The following is a 26,768-nucleotide window of genomic DNA, read 5'->3' as shown; positions in this document are numbered from 1 at the left end:
GCATGTGGATAATGTCATATACTCAGTGTGCCTCATAATTTTAGTAGAACGTCAGATCATCCTTGCCAATCAGTGCCCCTGAATCTGTATAGTAGTCATCAAGAGTAACATGAACCTCCACTGATAAGTGCAATCAGAAACACATTACACTGTCTGAAATAGAAAACAAGATCATCAAACTGGTGGCTTCCCCAACGGATAAGACTGGAGGAAAAAGCTACACCTTGTATCCAGAGGTCCCATGCTATTTACAAAATTCTGCCTTCCAGTAATGTCCAACACGTCAAACCTTCGCTTCTGTTCAAACATAGTTTAAAACAGCTCACGAACCTGTAGTCATAATACTCACAGAAGGTAAGAGAATCAAAGGACTGCAATGCAGTGCTAAATAAAATTACAAACAAAATAGCACACAAAAACTTTACAGAAGGGTCTGTCAAGAGTCTTCAGCATGAGAAAGAAAGGCTTTGTACATTATAATGTCGTTTCATCTGACCACTGACTTATAGGACCATGATGACTCAATCCTTACATCCACAAAGTATTAGATTAACAAATACGATCAGTTCAGAGTTTAGAGAAGCTTAACTGAGACTTATGGAGCCCTAGAGTTACTTTAAGTGCTTGTTTATATGGCATAGTACATGGTGTTAGTTAACTATGCTTCAATGAATGCACTGTTTCTGTATTTCCAGAGAGAACGGAGATGTGGTGTGGCCACTGTGTTGTATGATTAGGGGCAAGAATCAAAGAGAAGAGGCGGGAAGGTGAAACGGCACAGGCGAGGGTCAGTCGTGGATCACAATGGGACCTCGCATCCGTAGACTAGGGTGAGGGGGTGCGAGGATGGGTCCCTGCACTGGCCCCTGGGGGACCCTGCGCAAATTAATCTGCTCACATGGCTGCCTACAGGCTCTTCTTAACTGGGAACGAGTGAGCAGCCTCCGGGCTTTCCTGTGACCACAACACAAGAGAACATGATGACTGTTCACTCCTGCAACATTACTGTGTCCAAGGCTGTAGTTGAAGACTGAGGTATACAAAATGATGCTACAACAAAAGCAATAGTATTTCAGAGAATACAGAGAAATATGGAGCCTCTGAGGTGACATGGTGGTTTTTTTTTTTGGTTTTTTTTTTATAGGGCGTGACCACAAATTAATATATTGCAGCCACAAGTTAATAGTCTGAAGTATCATAACATAATAAATTGTGCCCACAAATTGTGTAACTTGAGCCCACGACTTAATCGGTTGTGAAAACGTCATATTTAATATGTGTCCTCCAGTTAATTATTTGGAGGGAATGTGCAAAAAGAAATCTTCCCACTTTGAGAATTCGTTTAACGTGACATGGGCTAATACTATATCCGGGTCACAAGTGACCAGTAACTCCAAAAAACCCCGATATAACTCCAATACATCATTCCAAGATTGACATAAAGTGTAATATCATCAATCATCTCTATGATTAGGCACCTGTGGTCACAATGGTCTAATTCAATTGATTTTCCTGCCTCATTCATTTTAAGATACAGTAGTCACCACAAATTAAGTCGTGGCCATGAAATAGATCTCTTTGTGATTGTAATTCGTATCCACATCTTAATAAAAAATAACCACCATGTCACCTCAGCGTCTCCATAGAGAAAACATTATTACACAACATTTCCTCTTTCATATAGGAACCTAGAAGACATGCAGGAAGGATCTGGTTACATAACAGATCAACAATTCGCAATCATTATTATCATAGTTCCATTTTCCAATCGCAAAGAATAGTTTGTATAGCAGCATTTGAAGGCTAATCTATTGTTTTGCTTTTTGAGGAAAACATATGATTTGTTGCTGACTAATGGAGTAACTAAATATTCCTGAACACTAGTGGCGGCTCAGTAGAAAAACACATAAATCTTTCTTAGTGGAACTGGCATGCTGTTATTGTATTACTGCAGGCTAATGTTGCCACTGTGTTATCATGACGTGGGGCATTTGTGTTTGTCTAAACCACAGAAAACATCATTACCAACTGGATGCTAATTCTCTCCCTTGAGAGAAAGACCACTCTGTTCCAGAGCAAACAGGGACTGAAACATATGCACATGCACACACTTCACACATATACACTATCCTGCAGTTCCAGGAACATGATAATAGAAGGATAATAATACAGTAAAACATGGACTGAACACAAAAACACTGATTTTTTTTTTTAAATCATTGTGAAACAGGTTATATTATATACTCTGACATTGTCATGGTTCAGTATTGGGATTAGTATGAATTTCCCCCTCAGGTAAACAGAAGACTGTGTACCAGTTAATTTGTGAGAGTAATGCTGCTCTGAATGCACTGCCTTCCTACGTGATTACGAGCATTAAGCTTTGGAATATGAGTCACTGAGGACTGATTATATAAAATAATTTGATATAACATTGAGAGTATAATTGCAAAAATCAGGCTAATGGACGAACCCCCAGGTCCCGTGTTCATGCACAATTTATGAGGCTTAAAGGAACTTTTGCCTCTGATTATGTCTAATGAAGAAATCATGATCTGGACTCCTAACATCAAATCTATGTGAAAAACACAAGATAGCTAAGTGGGTTAGTGAGCACTTGAATTATTGCACATGTATTGCAAATTTAAACAGCCAACCTATGAAACAAAAAAAAATCTAGATGTAATGGTCACTACTGTCTTCTAAAGACAGTTGACTTCAACCATGGAGTGGCTACATGTGGAAATATCAGGAGTAATACCTACTCACAAAAACACAAGACCCAAACATCTTCAGTAATACACACCTACATCGCTGACCCATTTATACCGCCTGTCTATCACGGCTACACACAGTTTCTTCACTTTGCTTTCCTTTGAACAAGTTCTACAGGAAAGAAACAATGCAAGAGTGATATCACAACCTTCAGTTGCTGATCACTGTATGATGATGTAAAACATGAGTGCCAGGCCCAGCCTCAGAGCGACCCTCATTTGTCTCAGCCTCTCTGAAGCCAGTTACAGGCTAATCTTTCAGAGCAAGGGCTCTAAATTTAGCCTGGCATCCGCTCCGGCGAGCACAGACGCGCCGGTCATGGCTCATCGAGACAGGGCCCTAATGGAGAAGCATTTTCCTCCAGCTTCCTCCCTATTCCAACTCCTAGTAGACATAAACTGCACTTGGGACCACATCAGAACTATCAGTACGTTAGGATGACACAACCTTTTTAGCCAAGCTGCTCAAAGTAACTAATAAACAGGCAACTCAATGCAAAGTTAAACACATCAACAGCAGATGCTATGGGGGAAAGGTAACCATTCCGTCTTGCCTATGTTGAGTCCATTCAAAGCATAATCATCTTAAAATGTCTAGTATAATTGTTTGTATTGCACATACACATAATCTAATGCAGCCCCAGTCTGTGTGTGTGTGTGTGTGTTTGTGCATGTGTTGGTGTGTATGCAGTAATGGGCCAAGGTCTTACCATGAGCAGATGTCTAACAGCTACAGCACTGAAATGAGACAAGCCTCCAGTCAATCATAGGAAGTCACAAACACACTGTGACCCACGATGTATTTGGGCATAAAATAGTCTTCCTGCTCCTCTAGTGCACCCCCTCCCCCCAAAACAGACTTTCCATCTCAGGATAAATTTTGCTGCCTTAGTCATTTCTAAGTTTGTTCCCAAATAAAAAGTATCATCTCAGACCTTATTAATAATCACCCAGAAGCTGAGCACACATCTAGGCAGATAGAGTACTCTAGATCAAATTATTGCACACTGAGAAATGATTATTAGGATTCAGATGAGACATTTGTTGCTGCAGAACATATCTGGTATGAAATGAGCTACTTAATTCTAGAGACATTCATACCTCGGTGTCTGCTGACTAAGAATTAATGAGTGAATAACAAGTAAAACTGATCTACAGTACATGTTATAGATTTGACACCAAAGCAAATTTTTCTGCTTACAGTTAATAACTGCATTTTTCTCTTAAGACTTTTGTGTATAATGTTTTTTGGGGGGAGTGGGTATTTTTCTTGGTATGAATTTATGCTCACTTGCAGGTTACCTGTGGAGTCCTGCCACTTCCTGTTGAGACATTACATTGAGACAAATGAGCATTCTATTCATCTCAAGTTACCACCACAATCCCACTAATTAACTAAAGACAACAACCATATTTGCACTGTTATTGATTTCCAGTTTGATCAACTTCAAGTTAAAACTTCTTGGTCCTTTCTTGGTACTGAGTGTGACCAATCCTGTAATTACACATGTGCAGCTCCTGCCATTTGGATTTGTCACTGGCTGTTAACTGATGGCTGCATCACTATGTGGGAAAATAAATGAGAGATTTCATGCCGAGTCAATCAGTAATCCCCAAAGGTGCTAATCAAAGAGCAAACTGAGTATTCTGCCCCTTTTTGACAGGATGTGTGTTACAGTTTTTTTTCTAAAGGGGTGTCATGTTCTGAGGTAAGCCTCTCAAATATACTAGTGGGTAACAGTGGTTTATTATTTAGAACAAAAACTAATATGTAGCCCTGTAGCTTATAGCTCAGGATCCACATCAAAAGGCACACAAAGAGAAGACATGCTTCACATTTGTTAGACATACCTGGTTTCTCGGGAAACAAGGAAAAAGCTGTCATCTGGTGCATCGATCCAGTTGGGCCGTCTCTTGCGCATTATCATGTTGCTGGCTCGTAAGCTGGGGCTGCCACTGCTCCGTCCATTGTGCTGCTGAGATAAAGGGAAGTGTTAATGGTGAAAGGTGAGCATGATGGTATACAAACATGAAAGTAATGACAAAATATGAAGTAGCAGCCATGTTGGACTCAAGGCAGCAGCTATGTCCATATACCCAATTAACTGTATACACACTGTGTACCAATCTGCACTGCCAGTCAAAACATGGATCTGCTTTTGTTTTATTACTGTTTAACCACAATTGGTGCCACAGACAAGGCAAAAGGGTACAAATGTTCAAATAAGGATAAATATCAAACAGGTATCCCAGAAAAGTCTTTTCAAGCTCTCCATTCTTAAATTGCTTTATTCAAGTTAGGTGCACTTGAAGAGTAAGCCAATAAAAATGAAATCTAATGGTGCTGATTTACATTTATTCATATCTGTTCATGATTTATATTATCTCATTTTATAGTGCTAAAAAGTAGTTTGAATTATTTAAACAAAATTCTAAAATTTTTATAATGGCAATGCAGTAACCAGTAAACTGAGAGCGTAAATCTCCAATTTCAAGGTGTGGCTGAGCTATGAAGAAGTAGTGTCTACAGCTGCAGGATTAGGAACAAACACAGAAGACAGAAATATAACAAGCATATGAAGTTAAACCATTTGAGAATGTAAACCAGGAAGTAACGACTGGTAAAATGTGCTGACATGCCAACCTGCAGTAATGATCAATCGAGTCTATTAAACTGTAATGCTGGAGAAAGATGTGGTCACTGGCTTTACAAATGATATATTTGTATGGTGAGGTAAAGACCTTCCACTTTCATGGTTCCTTGTTTAAACTACACATTATCCTGTCTTTCTTGTCTTTGCTATCCACCAACGCTTAGTGAGAATAGTGCAGTAAGGTTTACTTACCAGAATGGGACCCACAATGTGACCCTGATTTTCTGTAATAAAAGCAAACATAAATGTGTGTGTTTAAATTAAATATACATCGTTATATCAAACAGTACTGAAATGTTTGTGCATATGTGTTTCATATCAGCACCTTGTCCTGGTGCGTTTGCTCTTCTCTCAGAGTCCATCCTGCTGCTATGGTGGTAAGAGCGTTTTCCCAGCATGCCGAGTGGACCATGGCTTGGCAGGGAGGAAAGAAGCCGGCGTGGTGGTTGGACCTGCAGGCCAGGTGTACGATGAGAGCGCTGGACATGGGGCGCTGGACGTGACTCTGAAACAACACAGCACAAACCTGGTCACTGGTGTTCCCATCTTCCCTGCAAGAAAATCAGGCCAGCAGCAATGGAGCCCAGGTGTGACTCACCGAGATACTGCAGGACGCTGGTTAGCGTGCTCCTCTGGGAAGGTTTGGGCTTGGTGGATCGCCCTGTCATGCCTTCTGCCACTCGAATCATGTCTACACATCAACCGGCAGCATTGGACACACAGAGAACAGGGCGAAGTCAATATGTCGCAGCAAGCAAGAGAGAGACTCGTCATGTCGCTGTGAATCACCACCCTCTTTGCTAGATACTTTGCACGAAGAACCAGGCAAAGGGAAATTCAAAGGCAAATCAGTTGTGCTGCAGTCGTTTCTTCAGGCAAAAGCCGTATTTTTGTTCTCCCTGGACTCTAGCACATCGATCTGACCATAATGCTCTCATTAAAATCCCTGTCCAACCAACTTCAGCTCATTATAAAATTCATTAAAACCTTCAGGAATACTGGTGCAAGATTTTCTGAGACAAGCCATTCTGTTGCCTTGGCAAACAAAGGCCTGTCTTTAAGATGCTCTGAAATGTTTTCAAACCATTCCCTCTCTAACAATGCATCTAATTGGATCACACATCACTGAGCTGACTGCAGCAGTAAAGAACTGCACTGAGCAAAGAAAATGCAATCTCATCAGAGATCTTTTAGTATTGCAGAGAACCTGTATTACAGCTTGTAAGGTACATGCTGATGTGCTCACTAACCAACTGAATAATGCTGCATTATCTTTGAAGCTGGTCATTTCTCATCAGGCTTTAAAAGCTTTATTTCTCAATAGCCAAACTGTCTGTGGTTCTTCTGTCCTTTTAGATTTAAGTGATTCTTGTATGCTACATTTAGTGGATATTATGTGATACTCAAGTGGGTATTGATGTTAAAAGCTTACATGCATTCACTTTAGAGCTAAAGCACCACTTAACCCTTAAACAAAAAGAACCCTGGAAAAACTGATATCTTAGCAGGACTGTTGTATTTTCACAGGCAGCATGCTGATTGGTATGCAAAAGAATCCAAATAGCCAACATATGTGCTTGGCTAGAGGAAATCAAATGTGAAGGAAAATGGGTGTGTGTACATTCGCATTCACACGCCATAAAAAGAAACACAAAACACGCTTGATGAGGGCATGGACAGAGCAGAATGACAGGAGCTAATGGATCAGAGCTCATGCTGTCAGTGGAGGTGAACTTCATACGACTGCCGCTCCACTCAGAATATCAAGTGTGAGTGTGGCACAGTGATGGACAGTTACACAAGACACATGAAACTACAAGGACTCAGAAAGAATGGTTTCAGCCATGGTTTTATTTTTGTTTTTTTTGTTTTTTTTGATTGCCCACAGGACATTTACACCAGGAAAACAAAGATATGATAGAAAAGGAAACAAATCAAAGAGCATGCCCCGAGGGTCACCATGCTTTATAGCACAGAGATGCCACAGGATCTTCTTATGGGTGCGACACAAACACGCTTCTAGGGCGGGTGGAGAAAGGAGTGGAATGAAAGCACAGAATGAAAGATGTGGCAGGAGCAACACAAAACTTGGAAGAGCAACTTAAGCTGAGGCACGATGCAGAGGAGAGACGAGGGATTGTGGATTTAAATGATAGGATTTACACACTGTCAAAACTGAATGGATACAAAGTGGCTATCAGGAGTTGTATTCCCACAGAAACAAAAAAAAAATGGATGTCTGCACATCATCCTTCTAACTTGGAACATATTTTCAAAAGCTGGGTATATGAAATGATGGATATCAGTAATATCAACAACTGATTGTGCATATGAAATTAACAGATAAACCCCTCTGTACTATGCACAATCCAATACACCAAATAAATGTTTATTTAGTTAAAGGCCAACATTTACATAGCAGTGAAAATTTGCTTCCATGACTATTTGACAGTCCCCTGGTGGAAGCGCATTATAAAATTGCTATTAATAATTGCTCCTCGATGTTCTTTTCAACATCAGCACAGGAAAAAAAGAATTATTTCAGGCTTCAGAAATTTCAGAGAAACTTCAGAGGCCCAAATGCCCATTTACTCTTGTCTGTAATCTAATGAAATACACTGACAAGTCACTGCCGGAAGCTTCAATGTCCAAAACCTGCTCCTTGACTTTATTTGCTCATCTAACGAACTATAAATAAAGCAGCAGAAGTCTACAAATGCTCTTAAGGCATAGCAAGATGTTCCAAACCATTTCCACATACTGAAGCTAGCTTCGCGAAAAAGACTCCATTTAATCACAGGTTTTGATCTTGAAGATATTTTTGCATTTTAGCTTTCTCAGATTACTTCATTTACTAACCACAGAGTTGTAGTGACACAATTTTCACTTTTCAGCCAAGCCACTGAAGTCATGACATGTTTTATGATCCCATTACAAAGGCACATAAGGCCTCAACAGCCTGTCAATGGCTTCTTTACGTACATCGTTTGCTACATAAAAGCAATTTGAGCAGCCCAGCTTTTCTATGGTTTCTCGAGGATAAATGATTTTAGTCTGTATCATCTTCTGTTCCCCTACCACTATGAACTCATTTCTTGGGGCCATCACTTGAGCTGTCCCATCATCCACAGACGAGGCAAAGAACAGCCATACAAATGAGATGTTGTTCTAGTGAACAATTTATTCTTTAGATTAAATGGCTCCTGAAGAAAATGATTTTCTTGTTCCCTGACCATCATTTAACTACATTAGATAATTTCCTCCTGGAATTAGGTGATTTTTATAGTCCTATAATGTTAAGATTTCATGACCAAGAATGCAGTTTTCATATACTTTCATATCTTTCTTGTCGTAAGTATTGAATTAAAAAAAAAAAAAAAAAAAAAAAAAAAAACATTGCTGGTTGGTTGCAGAAATGCTTTTTAAAGTAACTTGCCAACTGTCACATTGCAACAATAGACTTCTTATAATTTATCTTCGGAAGTTTCAAATTTATCAAGTAATCCAAACGATTACTCAGTTTGATAGTCAATGCATTAAATGATGTTTTGTCTAGTGCATGCACACAGACTTTAAAAAAAAAAAAAAGAAAATCCTGCCTGAGCTATCTCTTTCCTGAACTGTCCAAGGTGTTTCTCCTACACTGCATTCCTTAAGGTGCTTAAGCCCCCTAACCTGTAAAAAGGATACAAGGGCATATTACTCTAACTATCCATTCACTGTTTCATAAAACTCAGTTCAATAGACCACAGAGATTATACATTCACAAGTTCACTTCTGGACGGATATTAATTACAAACCTCCAGTGACAGCCTGAATCTGTTACAGATGCAGGACAAGGCACAGGCACTACATTCAGCACTATTTTATATAGGCATTTAAATTTTCTTCTGCCTTACGAACATCTTGAGGTACAGCACAGATATCATGCAGAAACATGACCAACAAAAACAAGTGCTGCACATGACCTTAAGAATGAAATGGAGCAAGCAACAGTAAAATGAACTGTGGCAGGGGAGGACAGGTTCACAGTGAGCATTAAGTAGTAAACATCATTAGGGGTGTGCAAAATACAGTTTCTTGTAGGCAAAATAGACTTAAAGGACTATCTGTAAATGCAACATTAATAAATACAAGTCTCACATTATATGCACTTGCAAATACAACTACAAGCTAGAATAAAGGCAATAATAAATGGGATCTACTTGATTTTCTCATGTGATCAAACCCTTTTTCACAGACATTCCAAATATATTTTTACTCTATTTTAAGAAATGACAACAGCAAACCAAAAACTAAATAAAAAAATGTAACAAATGAAAAGATGATTGCAACCCAAAATGATGGAGGACAGGCTTTCTTTATTGGAAACGAGGTGGGGGGAATACAAAAAACAAAATAATATAATAATATAATAACAACAAAAACAGTAAAAGACAGAAATGAAGGGGAGGAATGACTGCGAGATGTTGAGAGGTGGGTGTGGGGAGGAGGGCAAAAAGGGTGCAGTGATGAGTGTGTGTGTGTTTGTGTGTGTTGTGTGTGTGTAAAGGGGCGAGATAGAGAAAGATTGAAGTTAGGAATTTAAAGAGCTCTTACACTCCGCCTTTATGGCGCCACAGTTAATGGGCACAAAGGGGCGGCGCGCAGCCCGGCGCAGCCTGATGAGGTCACGGCACATGTGACGCGCCAGCTTGGTGAGGCGCGTGGCCTGTAGCAGAAAGGCCTGCTTAGTCTTCATGGAGGATTTGGGACTTCCGCTGTTCCTCATGGGAACCATGTGGGAGGTCTGACGCAGGCTGTGGCCACGTGAACGCATCTCCTACAGACAGACAAGAGAAAGACAGAGACAATGAAGGGAAAGGTAATCAGGACAGAAACATGAAGGAAAGAGAACAATAGGAAAATAGATGCAGACAGATAAGGGGGAGAGGGAGAAAGAAACAGATTGAGAAAGATGGAAAGATGGAACGAGCAGGACTTATTACAATTACAGGACGTGATCATTTTGCACCATCATCTAAATGATCTTTTTATATGCCTTATGTCAATAATGCTAGTCATAGAGGAATGATTAAGCTTCAACCTGCTAATTACGCTATTTTCAGTCATATTATATATATTTTCAGTTCATATTTTATTTGTCTTGCACTACGACTTACGAAGAACCACGTTTTCACTCTATGCCATGCTAGCTGTGTTTTAATTCAAAAATCTTTCAATTACAAAACAAATTTCCAAAAAGTAGGCACAAGAAAATGCACATTTACATTTCCATCAACTACGGTCATGCAGAAATCCTGAAGATGACGTAAAAAGCAATTAGGGGGAAAATACTATAATACCCAAAGCACACAGCTGTTTTTCGAATGGCTTTTCTATTCAAGTTTTTTTTTTAATTCGGATGGAGAACCAAGTTTTCCAAACCTGATGCCAACTGCACCAAGGCTTTTTAAATCCTGTGAGTAGTCGAAATACCCCATCTCTATCTGTCTTCTGAGAGATTATCAGGCCACCTCTATCATCTATTACTGACTTCTAATACCTGCACACCCTAATCCCTGACTATAGCAAGTTCTTACATTTGAAGCAGGGCTTGGAGGCGTTTTCTCCTCTGTTCCCTCAGCTCGGCTTGGCATCTTCAGGCCACCATACTTTTTCCAGTACATCCAGCAGGAGACACAGAGGCGACACTGCATGTTCGGAGGACCCCACGAGTACCACTGAGGGGACTGCATGGCTAGGGAGGCAAAAGAGACAGTCACCACAGTCTCACACTGACAATACCTGGCAAGATTTGTGATTTTAAGGAGGTAAGTTTTCAGTTTTAGAGTGCATGGCATGTTTCAAGTGAACTGTGAGGACTCTGTTGATTGTAACTGAAGAAAGAAAGTCATAAGATATTCACCAAAACAGCTTTCACATGCACGACCCCCGCTGGCTGCATGGTACCCGCCCGGCCCTGCTGCGCCATTCATGGTGGTCATCTTGCCATTGCTGACAGAGATCTGATTAGGATTTGGTTTATTACTGCAGTATAAAAAAAATACACAAAATTCACATTATAATGAGTGAATAAATGTTGGCTGGTTCAGGAGAATAAAGCAAGAGGAATCGGAAGGCAAGGAGGATGTTCAACTCACTACGTGGGGATGTAGACTTGCTTTAATTTGCTCTCTGCTTCAGCTGCCTTCAGTCGCTTCTGAATCGACAAATAAGCACCATGTGTATGGTATATAATGCATACTGTGTTTAATGTATACTGTCAACAAAAGTAACATCATACGCTTTCAGTGCTTTGTTTACCTGCTGCACATATCTGTCTGTAGTTTTCCACATGTAGTAATACTCAATAATGCTTGTCAGGGACTTCCATGGGAGCTGAAACAAAGCAGGAAGAAGGTACAAAGCAAAGAGTAAGAAATGACATGAGAACTACCATGGTAGTGATGCACACACACCACTGGAGTCTTTGTCTACCCCTGGTGAACTGTATGCCCGCTCTCACTTTAGCAACGCAAATCGACAGACGGGAACGACCTCAAAATACCTTTATATTTCTATGCTTATTCTGAGACATCAATGTCTGGCTTTGCATGCAGATGCACATATTTATTCATGAGCACCTGCCTTTGGCAGATGCCTGGAGGATGAATGCTAAAAACATTTCAATATATCCTAACGTACATCCTTACCAATGGCACTTAAGTAAAAAGGCAATAAGAGGATGACAACACAGAAGTTTCTTTTGAGGTCCGTTGGTACGACTGCACACAGGATGCTGAAGCGTGCATGTGGCTTTTCTGTTCTTTTTTCCACTTCTGTTTTTCCGGGGGAAATGGCACCTGCCTTTACTGATCAGATTTGTCAGAGCCAACAAGACAAAGTGTCACCTGCCCTCTCGCATGCTGGACTTTAATGCAGTATCTTTAACAGTGTGAAAGCCTGGAAAATTCTACCCTTACATCAGTCATCTTGTGGACTGTCTCTCCAACTCTAGATGGAGAGTGCCTGATATGGCAGAGTGCATGTTGAGAGGAAAGCCCTCATCAACCCGCAGGCTTGATTAGGAACAAAACCCCTACAGTTTCAAAATAACAACCCTGCTGTGTACCCATGAACACAGGCTTAGTGTGGCTAGGCACATCCAGACATTACATTTTCATACCTTAAAAATATGGTATACAGTTCATCATATTTAATAAGGTGTCATTTTTAAAGATAGTCGTTCCTCGATTGGAGCAGAATGCCATTTGCTTGCCATTTTGTTCAATTCTCATTTTCTGTACAGAATTTCCCTCATAGAGAAAGATAAGTAATGCTGCTTCCAAATATGCCAAAAATAATACCATGCATCTTGAGTATCACAGTACATTGCATGCCTGATTATTGGCACATGCTCACTTATAGCACTCTCGACTGATCTTTATCCAGGGATGTCCAAGAAAAAAAAAAGAAACAACAGGATAGAGGCCAAGCCTTGAGTGTCCAAAGGACATCTTGTGCATATCCCACCAAAAGCCAACAGAGATTTGTGACAATAGCATCTCAGTGGGATTATTCTTGTGAACTGTGCTCAGGATTCTATTTCAGCTATTGAACCATGAGTGTCTGAATAACCATTTACACTTGAGTCATCATCTGGTGCCTTGCTTCTCCAAGTGCAGGTCAAGCCAAGGGCAGCTCTCCCTTTAGATGCTAAGTCTCTAGTGGAAAGAAAGTAATTTCCTAGAGAGCTAAAACACTACTGTCCATCCTGATCTTGGCCTGACAAAGCCACTCACCCCAGACCCTGAGACTTGGGCACAGACATGAGAGCACACTCCAGATTTTCTATCTGGATTAACCTGATTCTAAAAGTTTAGGCATGTTTCACTGAGACTCAAACTCTACAGAGAGACAAAGTTAACCATCATTCCGTTACACACTTCTTCTCCACTTCACTACCCTACTCTCTAACACAGAGGTTCTCAAAATGAGTCTTTAGATTTCATTACAGTCGTGGAAATCAAGAACCAAGTTGTTATATTCATGGGTCCAAGCACCAGTCAACTTAGACCTGAGTATTATCAGTAGAAAATTCAGGAAGAGAAAGCTCAGTGGCTCTATATTTGTGCAATCTAAATAATGTTCATGAAATAAATCCACAATAACGGGGTTCATCAGTATTTATTTTACAGTTAAAGGGGTCCCTGGCTACGAAAACCTTGACACACAGCTTTTGCTTTCTCTTTACGGAGTTGTATTGCTTTCCTATACATCTCTGTATGACTGTCTATGATCTTTAGGATTTTGACTCACAAAGTCTTGCCGGATGTCGTTGAAATCCTTGCCGTATTTCTCCAATGCTTCCTCAAACAGGTTGGCCTCTGAAGAGCTCCACTCCTCCATCTCGTCCCTGCAGAGCACAGGGCCTCCCTGTGGCACCAGAACACTCAGTGCACTTGAAAGGTCATAGCCATGTCTGTGCAGAGTGTCCATGGCATGGAACTGCACACAGTCAGGACAGGGAGAAAAGAAAAAGAGCCACACACAAAAATAAAATTAATGAGGCAAAAAAGAGAGAAGGAGAGCTGTAAAACTAAATGCTGCTGAGGACGGTACCAGCGTTATGTCTCGCGATGCCGCTGCAGCACTCATGTGTAAACTGGGCTGCCTGACGGAGCTGCTGCAGTCCAGAGCTCGAGCAAAGGTACCCACCGCCCTGTGCAAACAATAATACACTACTATCATGTGTGGGACCACCAAAGATTACACCAATCAGAGACAATATAATTACAGTCATTATTATAATCAGTAGTATCTCAGTTTATAAACATACCATTCTACTTCAGGGCACAGAGCTGTATAATTAACCTTAAAACTTTTTTTGAAGAGAGGCAGAATAATGACATGGACATATTTACTATGATTGTATGGTGCAATTATTTTAAACTGACACATTTTAACTATAGTTGTTTGGCATACAATACAACCAGCTTTTGTTAGTGTTAATTCTTTAAGCAAAAGGATTCATTTTCATATTGAGCCAGAACGCATACCGAGCCACCACTAGGAACTGGTCTATCTGCTTATTGGTCAGTGGACATTCTGGGTCCCACATTTTCACCTCCAGCTTGGACTGGTCCCTGTCATCTGCTTCCCCTGGTTGAAAGAGGACAGTTTCATTTAAGTAATTCCACATATTATTTGTTATGAAGGTTTGCACTTCTGTAAAATATCCCAAAAGAGCATGGTAATAGCTTTCAATGACCAAATATTTACTCATTTTCATTCCAAACACTTCCAGATAAATTCAGTATAGTGAAATGTTTCATTTGTTTCAAGTGATTTATTAACCAAACTTCCCACATTCAGAGGGTTGATAGAATATCAGCCTTAGCTTAACTCAAGAGACTTAGTAAACAAAGGCATTAAAGTTGATAAAAATGGGGAATTGATCCTCTAAAGATCTCTAAGGAGAAGCTGAGTAGAAATGGATGAAATGACAATATAGTATTGTTGCTGCAATAATTATGCCACAAGTATTTTTTGTTAGCATCTTTGGTATTGTCACTACTCCGACAATATTACCTAACTGCACTAATTACTTATAAGAGAATAACATTTCCCTTCTTATTTCATGTCTTTTTTTTTTAATTGTTTTTTCCTAACTTTTTTATATTTTTTAAAATATATAATAATAGCGTGCTTTATGAATCTCAGTGTCACAATACTCATCCTGTATCGTGACTCGTCCTGAATCATGATTATTTTCTATTCTCTATAGATCAGTGGATACATGACACCTCAAGCAGATAGCTGGGTCCAATAAACCTGATTAACAGAATCAGTGGCATTTTAAATTATCTGAAACAGCACCACTGCAAATTTAACAAATAAAATTTTGATTCTTGGTCCTATTTAAAGTTTATGTTTTTGTTCAGGTACTCTTGCTCACCAGCCTTTTTGCCACTTTTCATTACAGTATACAAACTCAGTCACCCTCAAGAGACAAATGGCCACTGAGCACCACTAGAGCTCTGCAATCCACAAGCAATGCCCAAACTGACCAGCAAATAAATGGGTCCATCACTCTCACTGCCACAATCTATTATGCACAACTATAGCCCAAGAGTACTATAAAACAAATTAATGTAAAAATTATATTTTAATAAATGTTTGCTATGCAGTTCTGGTTTCTCTCAGCAGGGATGATGTGTATAACACATTTGGCCTTCAAAAGTTTTGTTTTCCACATAGACATCCAAGACAATGTACACTTGTATGCAAATGTACCAAAAGAACAGGATTAGAAGCGTTAAGATCTTTGCAACTGGGGATATAACCGGGGAAACAGTACAAGTGGTGAAGTGAAGTGAAGAGACTGATAGAAGAGCAATTTCACACATGACTGATTGGAACTGCTGATATCGTAATCTATCCTGTCCCTTTTGTGATGCACCAGCAGTCACTAATCAAACTTATCCTGATACCCTGCAAATACTAAGCGCCATGCTCAACCTCTCCAGTCAGTGTCAAGAGAAAGTTCTACTACACAACCTCACTCAATCTTACAAACAGAGGCTGAAGGTTATAACTCGGCTTGAAACCAGACAGAAGAGTTTTCGTTCAAAATGAAATTAAATAAAAGATAGCGGCACAGGTATTGAACAAAGTGGTGTCTCAGTGGTCTGGACTACTGATCAGAAGTTCAGGAGTTCAAGGCCCAGCACCACCAAGCTGCCACGGTTGGGCCCTTGAGCAAAGCCCTGAACCCTCTCTGCTCCAGGGGTGCTGTATCATGGCTGACCCTGTGATCTGACCTCAATGTCATAACGAGTTGGGATATGAGAAGAAAAGAATTTCATTGTACTGTACCATATGTATGACTAAAGCTTTCTTCTTCAAATACAAGCAAAAACTATACGATAATAAAATCACAAAATGGATTTGTCATATTGTGTTAAAGTGTGTTCTGATCACCTTCCTGGAGCATATCAGGGACGTCAGCTTGAAAGCGGGGGCCCACACGGATCTCCCCTTTGTCTGCCAGCAGGGTCTTCTGTGTTGGGTCATACACCAGGGAGTAAAAAAATGCATCCTTTAAAAAAAGAGAGAAAGAGACAGTCGTGAGAAATGAGGAACAGACCACACACTCGGAAGTTTCATGTAAAATATGACATCTCTGAATTCAATTCAGTTTTATTTCTATAGCACTTTTTTTTTTTACAACAGACATTGTCACAAAGCAGCTTGACAGAACTCTGGATGTAGATTTAGATTCCTAATGAGCAAGCCAGAGGCAACAGAGGCAAGGAAAAACTCCTTGAGACGACATAAGGAAGTTGTTAAACCACAGTTAAATTTGAAGGAACACTTCAACATTCTCCATCTACCCAATGTGGAGTATGGGTGATTACCAAAGAACATTTTTTTCTTGTTTCCCTGTACTGAGAAAAGAACAAGCCATGCCAGTTACTCTAAACTGACGTAAAGTAAAATCTTAAGAGCAGTTGTTTATGTGAAACATATTTTTGCAGAATGTTTTAACACATTCTTCTTTAAAAATGTATTCATAAATCAAGTCTGTAAAATTAATCCTTTCAGGGATAGGACAACTTTTCAAGATGGAAAAATGTATGGTTTGTTCGTGACTAACCTTTGTAACTCTGATCATGCATAAATACCACAAAATCCTTGAAAAAGTGTAAGCAATTTGAGCAGTTTTTAACAGTGCTGCTTCAGTTGAAAAGTTTAATAAAACTACAAAGATCAGGTTGGGAATACTTTCTGTCATACCTGTCTCATTTATAAAAAAAAAAAAAATAAATAAATAAATAAATAAAAATAAAAACTCTTAGAATACCTCTAATCATGCATAAATCCTGTGTTGAAATTCTTATTTGTGGTACTCACACATATAATATATAAACTGCAGACAGAGGCTAGCTTGAAAAAATGCAGGATTATTTGTTTATGATTTGGGCGAAGTGCTAAAAAAAAAAAAAAAGATCATAAAAAATGCACTTGTGAAAGCCACCACTTTGGTACCTCTTTGTCCAGATAGGAAAGTACTGATTCAGTCTCATTCAGGAGGGCCACACTGCACTTCCCCCTGGAAAAACAAGCAGACACAAAGCAGCTTTCAGAATCAGACACACACGCGCACCAACATGCGCGCACGCACGCACACACACACACACACACGTGCACGTCAAGCCCTGCACACAGACCCTGACACACGTTGGGAGGAGGAAGTGACATGAGGTGCAAGATTACAGAAAAAAGTGTGAATGAAAAGAAAGTGAGAAAAGAGGAGGAATGTGAGGTGAGGTGGGAAAAGGTGACATGGGGGAAAAATTAGCTCTGGTAGGAGGACGGAGGTTGAAAAGAAGCACGCTTTGTCAAATAGCACAGGAGCAATTACATAGGCTTTCATTCTTCTCCTTAAACTGGGTGAATAAGGAAATAACAACCGGTTCCAAGTAGGAACCCGTAAGTAAAACCAGGAGTACAGGTAACAGCAGACATTATGCAATCTGTGCTTAGACTTGGAAGTGCCATGAGAGTTAATACTGAATTCTCAGTATTTCTCAGGTCATTCACTTATACACACGGTGAAGAGAACAAAAGAAATTATGGGTGCGGTTGTACATTAGTCATTAGTGGGTGACGAGACCTTTGGTTGTCAGACTTGAATGCTATTCTTTCAATCCACCTTCTCTCATAGCCTGATTTACTCTGTCTGAGAATTAGTCCACTAAACTACTCAAGTTATTACAAACAGGCTAATATGTGAAAGGCAAGAGCTTAGTAGTTTTTAATTATATTTTATATATTTAAATAGTTTTTTTAATTATATCTGAAAGATCTGGAAATTTCGTATAGATTGTCAGGTTGGGGTTAGTATTGTCAATTTAACTTATTTTAAACTGTCAGTGAAATATATAGCCGACAATAGTTACATTTTATTGCTGCTGAATAATTAATTATCTTGGCATAATAAAACTACATTGATTCCACCATTGATTAATTTTCCTAATATTAAGCTGACACCATACTGACGTGATAACAATATCAATAACAGCAGTAGTATCAGTAAAGTCCTAATAAAAATCCCTAGAATCCAAGAGTACTTCCTGTGTGAATGTGAGACTGAGCATGTATAGCCATATATGCACAGCATCTTTGTTTTAACAACTATTGGTGAACCATGGTACCTTGATTTTCCAAACAATACAGTTAAATAAATCAATGGAGCCCAGAATAAAGGGACATTTCATTTTCTTTTTTGATAAATAGCAAGCTTAGTGCACACAGCAGGTGCTGGCTAACCCTACACAGCTCACGCTTAATTAAAATGTAGGCGCAGCTTCATGCTGCTAATGAATTTACCACAAGAGTCTCAGAAGGATCAAGTGCTGATGTGTGCTAGACATTGTGACCCTTCTTTTACAGATTTTATCAGGGGTATTTATAATAACATTGCCACAAATATATCTCAAGTGCCATGTGAACAATAAAATCGCATACAGTACTTTCCGTTTTCCACTTTCCACAGGCTGGAGAAGCTGGGGCCGTGTCCTCACCCCTTTTTGAAAGCGTAGCCCATTAAAAAATCTCTGACATAATCGCTGATGACAGGAACTGATTTTCCAAATTTGTAACAGTTTAACTAATAGCCTATTCATGCTATTAGTTTCTAAGGGTGGACTAATATGATAAAACTCTCATGGAGAGTTGTAAATTAACAGTTTCTATCAGGCTCCTTTTCCAGGATTGCGTGTTTGCACTACACACAGTGATATGATCACATTATTGTTTAATGGATTAATTTTATTACAGATAACTACAATCATAATATTGTAGTATAAGGAAATACAAAGTGTGAGGTTTCATACTGGTTGTAGCTCTCATTGTAATGGCCAGTTTAATGGTTCCTCTAGGACTGTGATCTTCTAACCTCCTGACCTTCCAGTGAAGACACAGTGTATGTGATGTAAACTACAGCAACTCGATTCTAAAAGAATCTGAAAACATCCATCGTTCTGTGATTGCTAGAAATATGGATTAAAACACTAGTTAAACTGAAGTGTTTCAATACATGAATCACTTGATACAGCTTGATACAGATATAAATAAAAATGCTTCAGAAATGTTTTAAGAGCAAATTAACTTGGTTTGTAATTGATCGCACAAGGTTTAGATTTTCACACCATCATCATTCTTAACCACGGCACAAAACAAGGTTATGCCCGTGCCGTCTTCTACACTTTCATCCCTTGTAAACTCTGGTTTAGTTCATGTGACACTGCCCCCTAATGTAAAAGCAGACATCTATGTGAGCATCCACACACAACGCCTTGACGTTGTATAAACCTGGCCTGTGTCGCAGTAACCCCTCTATGCATGCTCTATGCTGACTATGCATGTGTTTACCTGATGTGTGTGGCAGGGAGCGATTCATACTGGCGAGACAGAAAAAGCTCTCTGTGTCGGAGCTGGTGTTTCTGCTTCTCACTAAGCTCTGGCTCTGTAGGCGTCTCCTTCTCTTCCTCCAAGTCTTCTGCTCACACACACACACACACACACACAAGCATGCATACACACAGGGCATTAGAACAAGCCAAGTGCTGCTGTTACAAAAAGAGGCATTCACAAAAAATGACCAAAAATGCAGCGCACACACACACACATTCACACGCATATAAAACACAATCTCAATTACTGCACTGGATACTGCATAAGTCCAGCCAAAGTTTAATTTAAAACAAAAGCCTGAATAACCAACATGCAAAATGAACATTTAAGACAGTGAGGTATGAGGTATGAAGGCCAAAAGTTTCTAAAAGTTTCTATCACATTAATAGAAAAGTCAAACAGACGCTCATTCATCAGTTCAAGCTATCTATTTGGGAAGTGAAATGATCTGAAAAATTATTTAGAGTACTAAGAAATTGTTCCAAACGATTGTTCATTACTGTTATTATACAAACCATCGGATGGTGAAATGGAAGACAAGACACTAGTGATGATAGCACCGCATTAGGACATGAATCAAGCTGACTGGCAGAAAAAGCACCACAAAAGGTATCAGCACAAGCATTTCAGCCTTGGATGATTTCACTGTTGTTTCAGATGCATCACTGCCAGCACTATTTATCAATGCTGGAAGTGAGGTCTTCCAGGATGGACAAACCTAGCCCAGTTAACCTTCTCCAACAGGGCTGCAAAACATGGACGAAGGTAACATACTGCAATTATTCTACTACACCAGGCAATCTATGATGTGGTGGTGTAATTTGGACCATGTTATATCACACCAAGTCCATGATGTTTCATAGCACCCATAGAAGCTGTATCAGGATCCTCAGAGATCAGACAAAGTGCTCATGGAACATTAATAAAATGTTTGTTAAAATGCTTATGTCCATATGGAAAGATTCTTCAATAGTAGTATTGCAAAGCCCTTAATGATTAAAAAATGATATGTCATGCAGCCCTATTCTCCAACAAAACACCTTAATTTAGCATTCTTGAAGATGGCAAACCCTCACACTGGCTTGTCAATATCAATTAGTTAAGCATCCCTAAGTGACACTGGATTAGGAAAGCCCACCATACAATTATGGCTGTGTGGAATTAGCAATTCTGTAAAGATCACAAGACCCCTGCTGACACACAGTGATATGACACACATCCTGGCTTGTCATGAAGAGGGATACACACACACTCTCTCTCTCACACACACACACACACAGGATGTGCATGGATGGCTTTTTTTATTTTATTTTATTATTTTTTTAGTAAAACATGGCCTCATTAAAACACATTTTCAACCACCAACACAAAACACCACTCAGTCTTACACAACCTCACTCACTCGCATGCTTGTCTGCCAGCTGGATGAGGCTCTGTGAGATGTCCCTTCTCCTGTAGAAACACACCACCTTTGCCTCCACATTGCCGCTCGCCGTCTGAAAGCAGTGACAGGCATGATCAATGGCGGCTTACGGTTTCACACTTGAACCACACTTTCCCGTCCCTAACACCTACTTATTGAAAACGGGAAAAAAAAAAAAAAAAGCTTATAAAACTGAACAGTACAGGGCTGATGATGGCCCAAGTTACCAAGACAGACTCTGGGTCACTATTTGTTAATAAAGTCGGCTAATAAGCCATGTTGTCAGCTTATTCAGCAAGTTTCACTGAAAAAACCATTGGGGTACCCTCTACAATCAACATAAGCACAGCAAAACTGATGCACTTTTCCTGATTAGGATAACACTATTTTTAAACCAAAGCACGTCTGGTCTTTTTTGCAGTCTGAGCAGTTTGCAGAAAATCAGGTCATTACAAAAAGACTGGTGTTGTGTATATCTGGTTCTTCACACTTTTGATTTCCCATGAGACAACAGTCAGGGAGATCAAAAAGAACAGTCAAGTCTTGTTCTGTTTTGTCATTGCACTGGTTCACTTCTGAGAAAGACCCTCCTGGCACCCTCTTCTATCCACTGGATAATCAGTCTTATCTACCAAAAAAAGATGGATGATGATATTTAAATTCATGCAGGATTGGTCAAGCAAAATAGCAGCATGTATGGTCATCCATCTAAATCTGCTGATCAAGCGAATTTTAGTTTCTGAAAAGATAAAAGTCCCATGAAAATGTAGTGGACTGACTGGAGTCACCATAGATCCTTATTAAGATATAACCATTTATAAATATCTGTGGCAGTAATGTAAACATATTTTATCAGCATACGCATCCAGTTGGCATTTTGAGCCAGATGCTCCCATTCTTTACATTTCCTACTGAAAAAACAAATTAATTTATCCTCAATATGGTATTTTTAATTCACACTGCATTGATAGACGTCTCTTAAAATTATAATAAATAACAGCAGGGTTAAAGAGAGCTCTATATATTTTTTTTTCCATGTCATGTGAACTGGGCATTGCTGTTCTACTCTTTTATAGCTGCAGTGCGATTTATTGAGATATACTGAGAAAAAAATCAATTTGAAAAGAATAATTATATTGCAGAAAACCAGCTACAGATGGCACAGGTGCGCAGCGCTTTAACCTTTTTCGTTGCCTCGGGAACAACACGTTTAACACCTGTCACCAAATATTATATTACGCCCGCATCAGAAACAAACATGAACAGAGATTGGAAGAAATATATATTTCTTATCAGGCTCTAATATGAAACCTGGCCAACACAATCAGTTTGAATCAAACCATTTTAAATTGCGTCCTTGCACGCACCTAAACGCTTAAACTCACCACAGCAAACAAATCTGTTGAGATACTTTTGAGGGACTCAGAATTGGATCAGCCTGTCTTTGATTCCCTTTTTAAACATGGCAGGACTATTGTGGATCAGAAAAGAATAAAGGGTAGGAATATATGAGTCATGGAGGCTATTTGATTTTTGCTGTTTAGCAAGGGAAAAGAAAATGGACTTTTATTTGCTTCTTTTATAAGCCTGCTCTAACCTATTCTGCATGTTTTTTTCTAACACACCCATAGCTAAAAGCAGGTATGTTCACAGTGCCTATTAGCAAAGGGGACTGAAACTGTTGTGAGCGTCACTGCAGGATCCCAGTGCGACTCCATCACTCAATCACCTGAATCATTACTGGAGACTATTTAAATACATCACGCTGTTCAATATTGTCTATAAGTGAAATATGTGTGCATTTCTACACGTGACTACCACTGTAAAGATTTCAGTCTTCCCCTGTAATTTCCAGTACTCTCCCACAAACAACCCACAGTGCACCCTCACACCTCAGAACTGTACCTTGTTCAGCTCCTCTATTCTCCGGATCAGATAAGGGTTGCTTGAAGAATTCTCAAAAAAGACATAATCTGCAACAAGAAACATGGCATTTCATTCTTGCATGGTTTGCTTATTAATTCAAAACAAAGAATGATCAAATTAGCTAGTACTTAGAGGACAAAGGCTGCAAGAAAATGTTGTTATGCAGACTATAACACATTTCCTGTCACTGAATTACACAAACTCAGGTGGTGTGTTTATCCATAATAACATAAATCGAAAAGTCCAATTTTTTTTTTAATCATTACTGAATGCTAGAAGCCCCAGGGCTCACGACAGCACATTAGGATCAGAATGATTTTATCTGATGTGTTCAAATTGTAGGCCTACTTCTAAACTTTTAAGCCCTATTTTGTTTATCATTTGGAATGGTTGCACAAAAGACAAACTTGAAAATATTTTAATATTTTAATTATATGTTAACTATGTTACCATCTAAATAATAACTTTACACAACATATACATATATATACATATATATATACATACAGTTTATTAAGTTTTTATGTTATATTGCCAAAAGTATGTGGACACCTGACCAATCACACCCATATATGCTCGTTGAAAATCATGAATTAGTCCCCTCTTTGCTGTTATAATAACCTCCACTCTTCTGGGAAGGTTTTCCACTAGATTTTGGAGTGTGGCCGTGGGGATTTGTTGCTCAATCGGCCACTACAGCATTAGTGAAGTCGGGCACTGATGTCGGGTGAGGAGGTCTGGGATGCAGTCTGCATTTCACTTCATCCCAAAGATGTTCAGTGAGGTTGAGGTTGAGGGCTGCTCGAGTTCTTCCACATCAACCTTGTCAAACCATGTCTTCATGAACCTCTGCTTTGTGCACAGGAGCATTGTCATGCTGGAACAGGTTTTTGGACTCTTTAGCTCCAGTGAAGGGAAACTGTAATCTTACAGCATACAAAGACATTCTGTACAATTGTGTGATTCCAACTTTGTGGCAACAGTTTGGGGAAGAACCTCATATGGGTGTGATGGGCAGGTGTCCACAAACTTTTGGCTATCTATAAACAGTAGTGTGGATGCCTAAAGCTTCTTGTGACAAGGAATTTAACAATCACATTTCCTCCAATCTGCAATCTTCTATTGTGCAGTTATGCAAAACACCAGAGTCCTGATGGTGGTGGCCTTTAAGATAAGTTGTGTCTTGTGTTCACATGTATGTTGTGCCACACATCACCACATGCATTCTCATCATAACATGCCTGGATTGGAGCAGAACATGTACTGATGATGCTCAGTACACCTCCACATCTCTAAAGCACAGGTTGCTTCTGTAGATGTTAAGCCATAACTGAAAGGTGATTCCTGCATCACTTGACACGGTTGCATACAGGACTACAAGGTCAACGTGTGAATAAAATCCTGTTAATAAATGCATTACTGTACTTTTGCAAGGAGGTTTGCTGAGTGGTGTTATATGCAGGACTGTAAGGGCCCTGGTGTTAAAAAGCCCAGACATGCCTCTCTCATTCCTATACACTGGGACAAACCGAAAGCACTGCATTTGTCTAATTGTTTCTACTTTACGGCGTGAATTTCTGATGTGCTTCTTAAAACAGATTCAAAAAGATATTGCATACATGAATACAGTCCAAGTTCAGCTATTTGTATTCCACAAATATGACGATTGTCTTTGGGCGTTAAATCTTTGCCACGATTTAACGCCGCCATGAAACAATGTCGGATTCACCGGCACGCCACAGCTAATCATTACTGTGCCTGGATAATTGTATTAAACAATAGGGGAGAAACAGTAAAACGAGGTTTAAGTCGATAAATGAGTTTGTGTTGGAGAAATGCAAAGTTATTAACGTTAGTCTCGAGGCTGTTTAGGTGAATTTTGCTCTCAGTGAATAAAACCGACGTGGTTATTCGGTGGTTAATGTTAGCGATAAACTGAGCTGTATAATGCTAGTTAGCTAGCACGCCGTGAGGACTCATAACTAATGAAAATGTACAAAATGGTGAACGTTACGAAGAAATATATCTGCATAAAAACCCACACTGGCCATCCCTCAGAGAAAACCCCTACATACTGAAGAGTGAATTTATGACAAACGCATTTAACTTGGCCCATTTCTGCATCTTTAACAGCGTTAGCTAGCTAGATTAGCTGATGATGTGTTTATGATAGCTAGCCACGACTAAAACTAGCATTCTTTTGCTAGTGCGGCTAAAAGGCCTCACAGGCATCCCAAATAATTTGCAATAAATTCAATCCCTGGTCGATTTTAAGGACTTCGTTTGCACACCCAGTGCTTTGAAAAGTTTTTCGCATACCTGTTAAAGTTAGAAATACAACTCAAAAGTCTTTCAGCTATCATGAAATCAGAAATACGGATTGTACTAGCCTACCTCCGACCCGGTACATGTTGGCCGCCATTTCTGCCCTCCCGGAGTGGTAAAAAAACAAACCATAAACTAAAAAAGATAATAAATAAGTAAATAAAAATATGTAATAATTATAAGTTATTAAAACGTTGCAGACTGTTGTAGAAAGGGGATAAACAGCGAAATGAGCTTGAAATTTCTCTCCCTGGTTTGGGTTTCTTTTTTGTTAGTGGAGAGCCCCTCTCTCGGCACACACACACACTCTCTCACCGAAACACACACTCTCTCTCTCTCACCGAAACACACACACACACACACTACAGTTAGTTAAGGGCGAAAGGAAGAAGTGTACAGGGGAAGTGAACAAAAGGAGAGCACAAAACTTTACACTGAATACTAGAGATACAGGTGAACCAGTTTCTTTCCACTTTGTTGATATGTGTGTGTGTGTGTGTATTTTTCTGTATAATCCTATACATTTCTCAGGTAAGCCTACCATAAAGGTGAACTCTGTAGGTGTACACTTAGCCCGGATGCTCTGTAAGACTTTACATGCACAATTTGTCTTCATCATCTGTCACTTTGTCAGTGTGGTTCTGACCACAGCACTGCTTCTGCCTGGATATTTCTGTTTGGATTGTTTCTCCATCCAGCAGAAAATGTCACAGTTTGGAGCAAAAAATAAGTTCTTCAGGGGTTATTTAAGGTGGAAAATTAAGGGCTAGCTTGCAGATAGGGTCCTATGATTATGATATGGAGCATGGTACATTCATATCAGCGCCAGGCACTCAACAGTCAGACTCACTGCTATGCCGAGAATTATCCACCACCCAAATAATATCAGGGGTGCGTTTCCAAAAAGCATCGTTAGACAACTATGGTCACAAATTCTCTCGTTATCAACATAGTTCAACGATTTGGTGTTTCCCAAAACCATAGTTCCAACAAACATTTGCATACTTGTGTGATTGGAACTACAGCTCTGGTCAGTGTTAGTCCTGTGGTGGAGCTTTTTATATTTTCATTTTACTCATTTGGTGAACGCTGTTTATTTATTTATTTTTTTAAATCCAAGGCAACTTCCTTGAGACAACTGAACCTTGAGACAACTGAACAGTTGAGGGTTTAAGGGTCTTGCTCAAGGGCCCAACCATGGCA

At 39.5% G+C, this 26,768-nt stretch overlaps 1 protein-coding gene across 5 annotated transcripts; it reads right to left on the bottom strand.

Moving 5' to 3' along the window:
- Positions 1-271: 271 nt before the first annotated feature.
- mta3 (metastasis associated 1 family, member 3) lies at positions 272-25,911 on the bottom strand. 5 transcript variants are annotated; one of them, XM_026915020.3, is made up of 20 exons: positions 25,635-25,910; positions 23,220-23,287; positions 21,294-21,387; positions 19,850-19,976; positions 17,462-17,525; positions 16,394-16,511; positions 14,470-14,572; positions 14,033-14,132; positions 13,730-13,918; positions 11,735-11,809; positions 11,572-11,630; positions 11,337-11,458; positions 11,011-11,168; positions 10,028-10,250; positions 6,027-6,119; positions 5,754-5,933; positions 5,621-5,652; positions 4,626-4,750; positions 3,485-3,512; positions 816-954 (listed from the first exon to the last, which is right to left on the bottom strand). In XM_026915020.3, exons 1-20 carry the CDS (start codon positions 25,660-25,662, stop codon positions 907-909), a joined length of 2,034 nt encoding a protein of 677 aa, XP_026770821.2. In that variant the 5' UTR covers positions 25,663-25,910; the 3' UTR covers positions 816-906. The 5 variants fall into 5 exon arrangements, with proteins under 5 accessions (XP_026770819.2, XP_026770820.2, XP_026770821.2 ...); XM_026915018.3 differs by lacking the exon at positions 3,485-3,512 and having other exon boundaries at positions 272-954; positions 25,635-25,911; XM_026915019.3 differs by lacking the exon at positions 3,485-3,512 and having other exon boundaries at positions 272-954; positions 4,626-4,747; positions 25,635-25,911.
- Positions 25,912-26,768: the final 857 nt, after the last annotated feature.

Source organism: Pangasianodon hypophthalmus, chromosome 12, assembly GCF_027358585.1.
Source record: "Pangasianodon hypophthalmus isolate fPanHyp1 chromosome 12, fPanHyp1.pri, whole genome shotgun sequence".
In the NCBI taxonomy this organism is placed as follows: Eukaryota; Metazoa; Chordata; class Actinopteri; order Siluriformes; family Pangasiidae; genus Pangasianodon; species Pangasianodon hypophthalmus.
Note: the sequence above shows the minus strand (reverse complement) of the source record. Positions and strands in the feature narration are given on the sequence as shown.

Coding starts and splice junctions, on each gene's coding strand:
- mta3 (XM_026915018.3), bottom strand. CDS start 25,662: ATGGCGGCCAACATGTACCGGGTCGGAG. Junction 17,526..19,849: donor CTCCCTGCCACACACATCAG/GTAAACACATGC, acceptor TTGTTTTTCCAG/GGGGAAGTGCAGTGTGGCCC. Junction 6,120..10,027: donor TGGCGCCATAAAGGCGGAGT/GTAAGAGCTCTT, acceptor GTTGATGTGTAG/ACATGATTCGAGTGGCAGAA.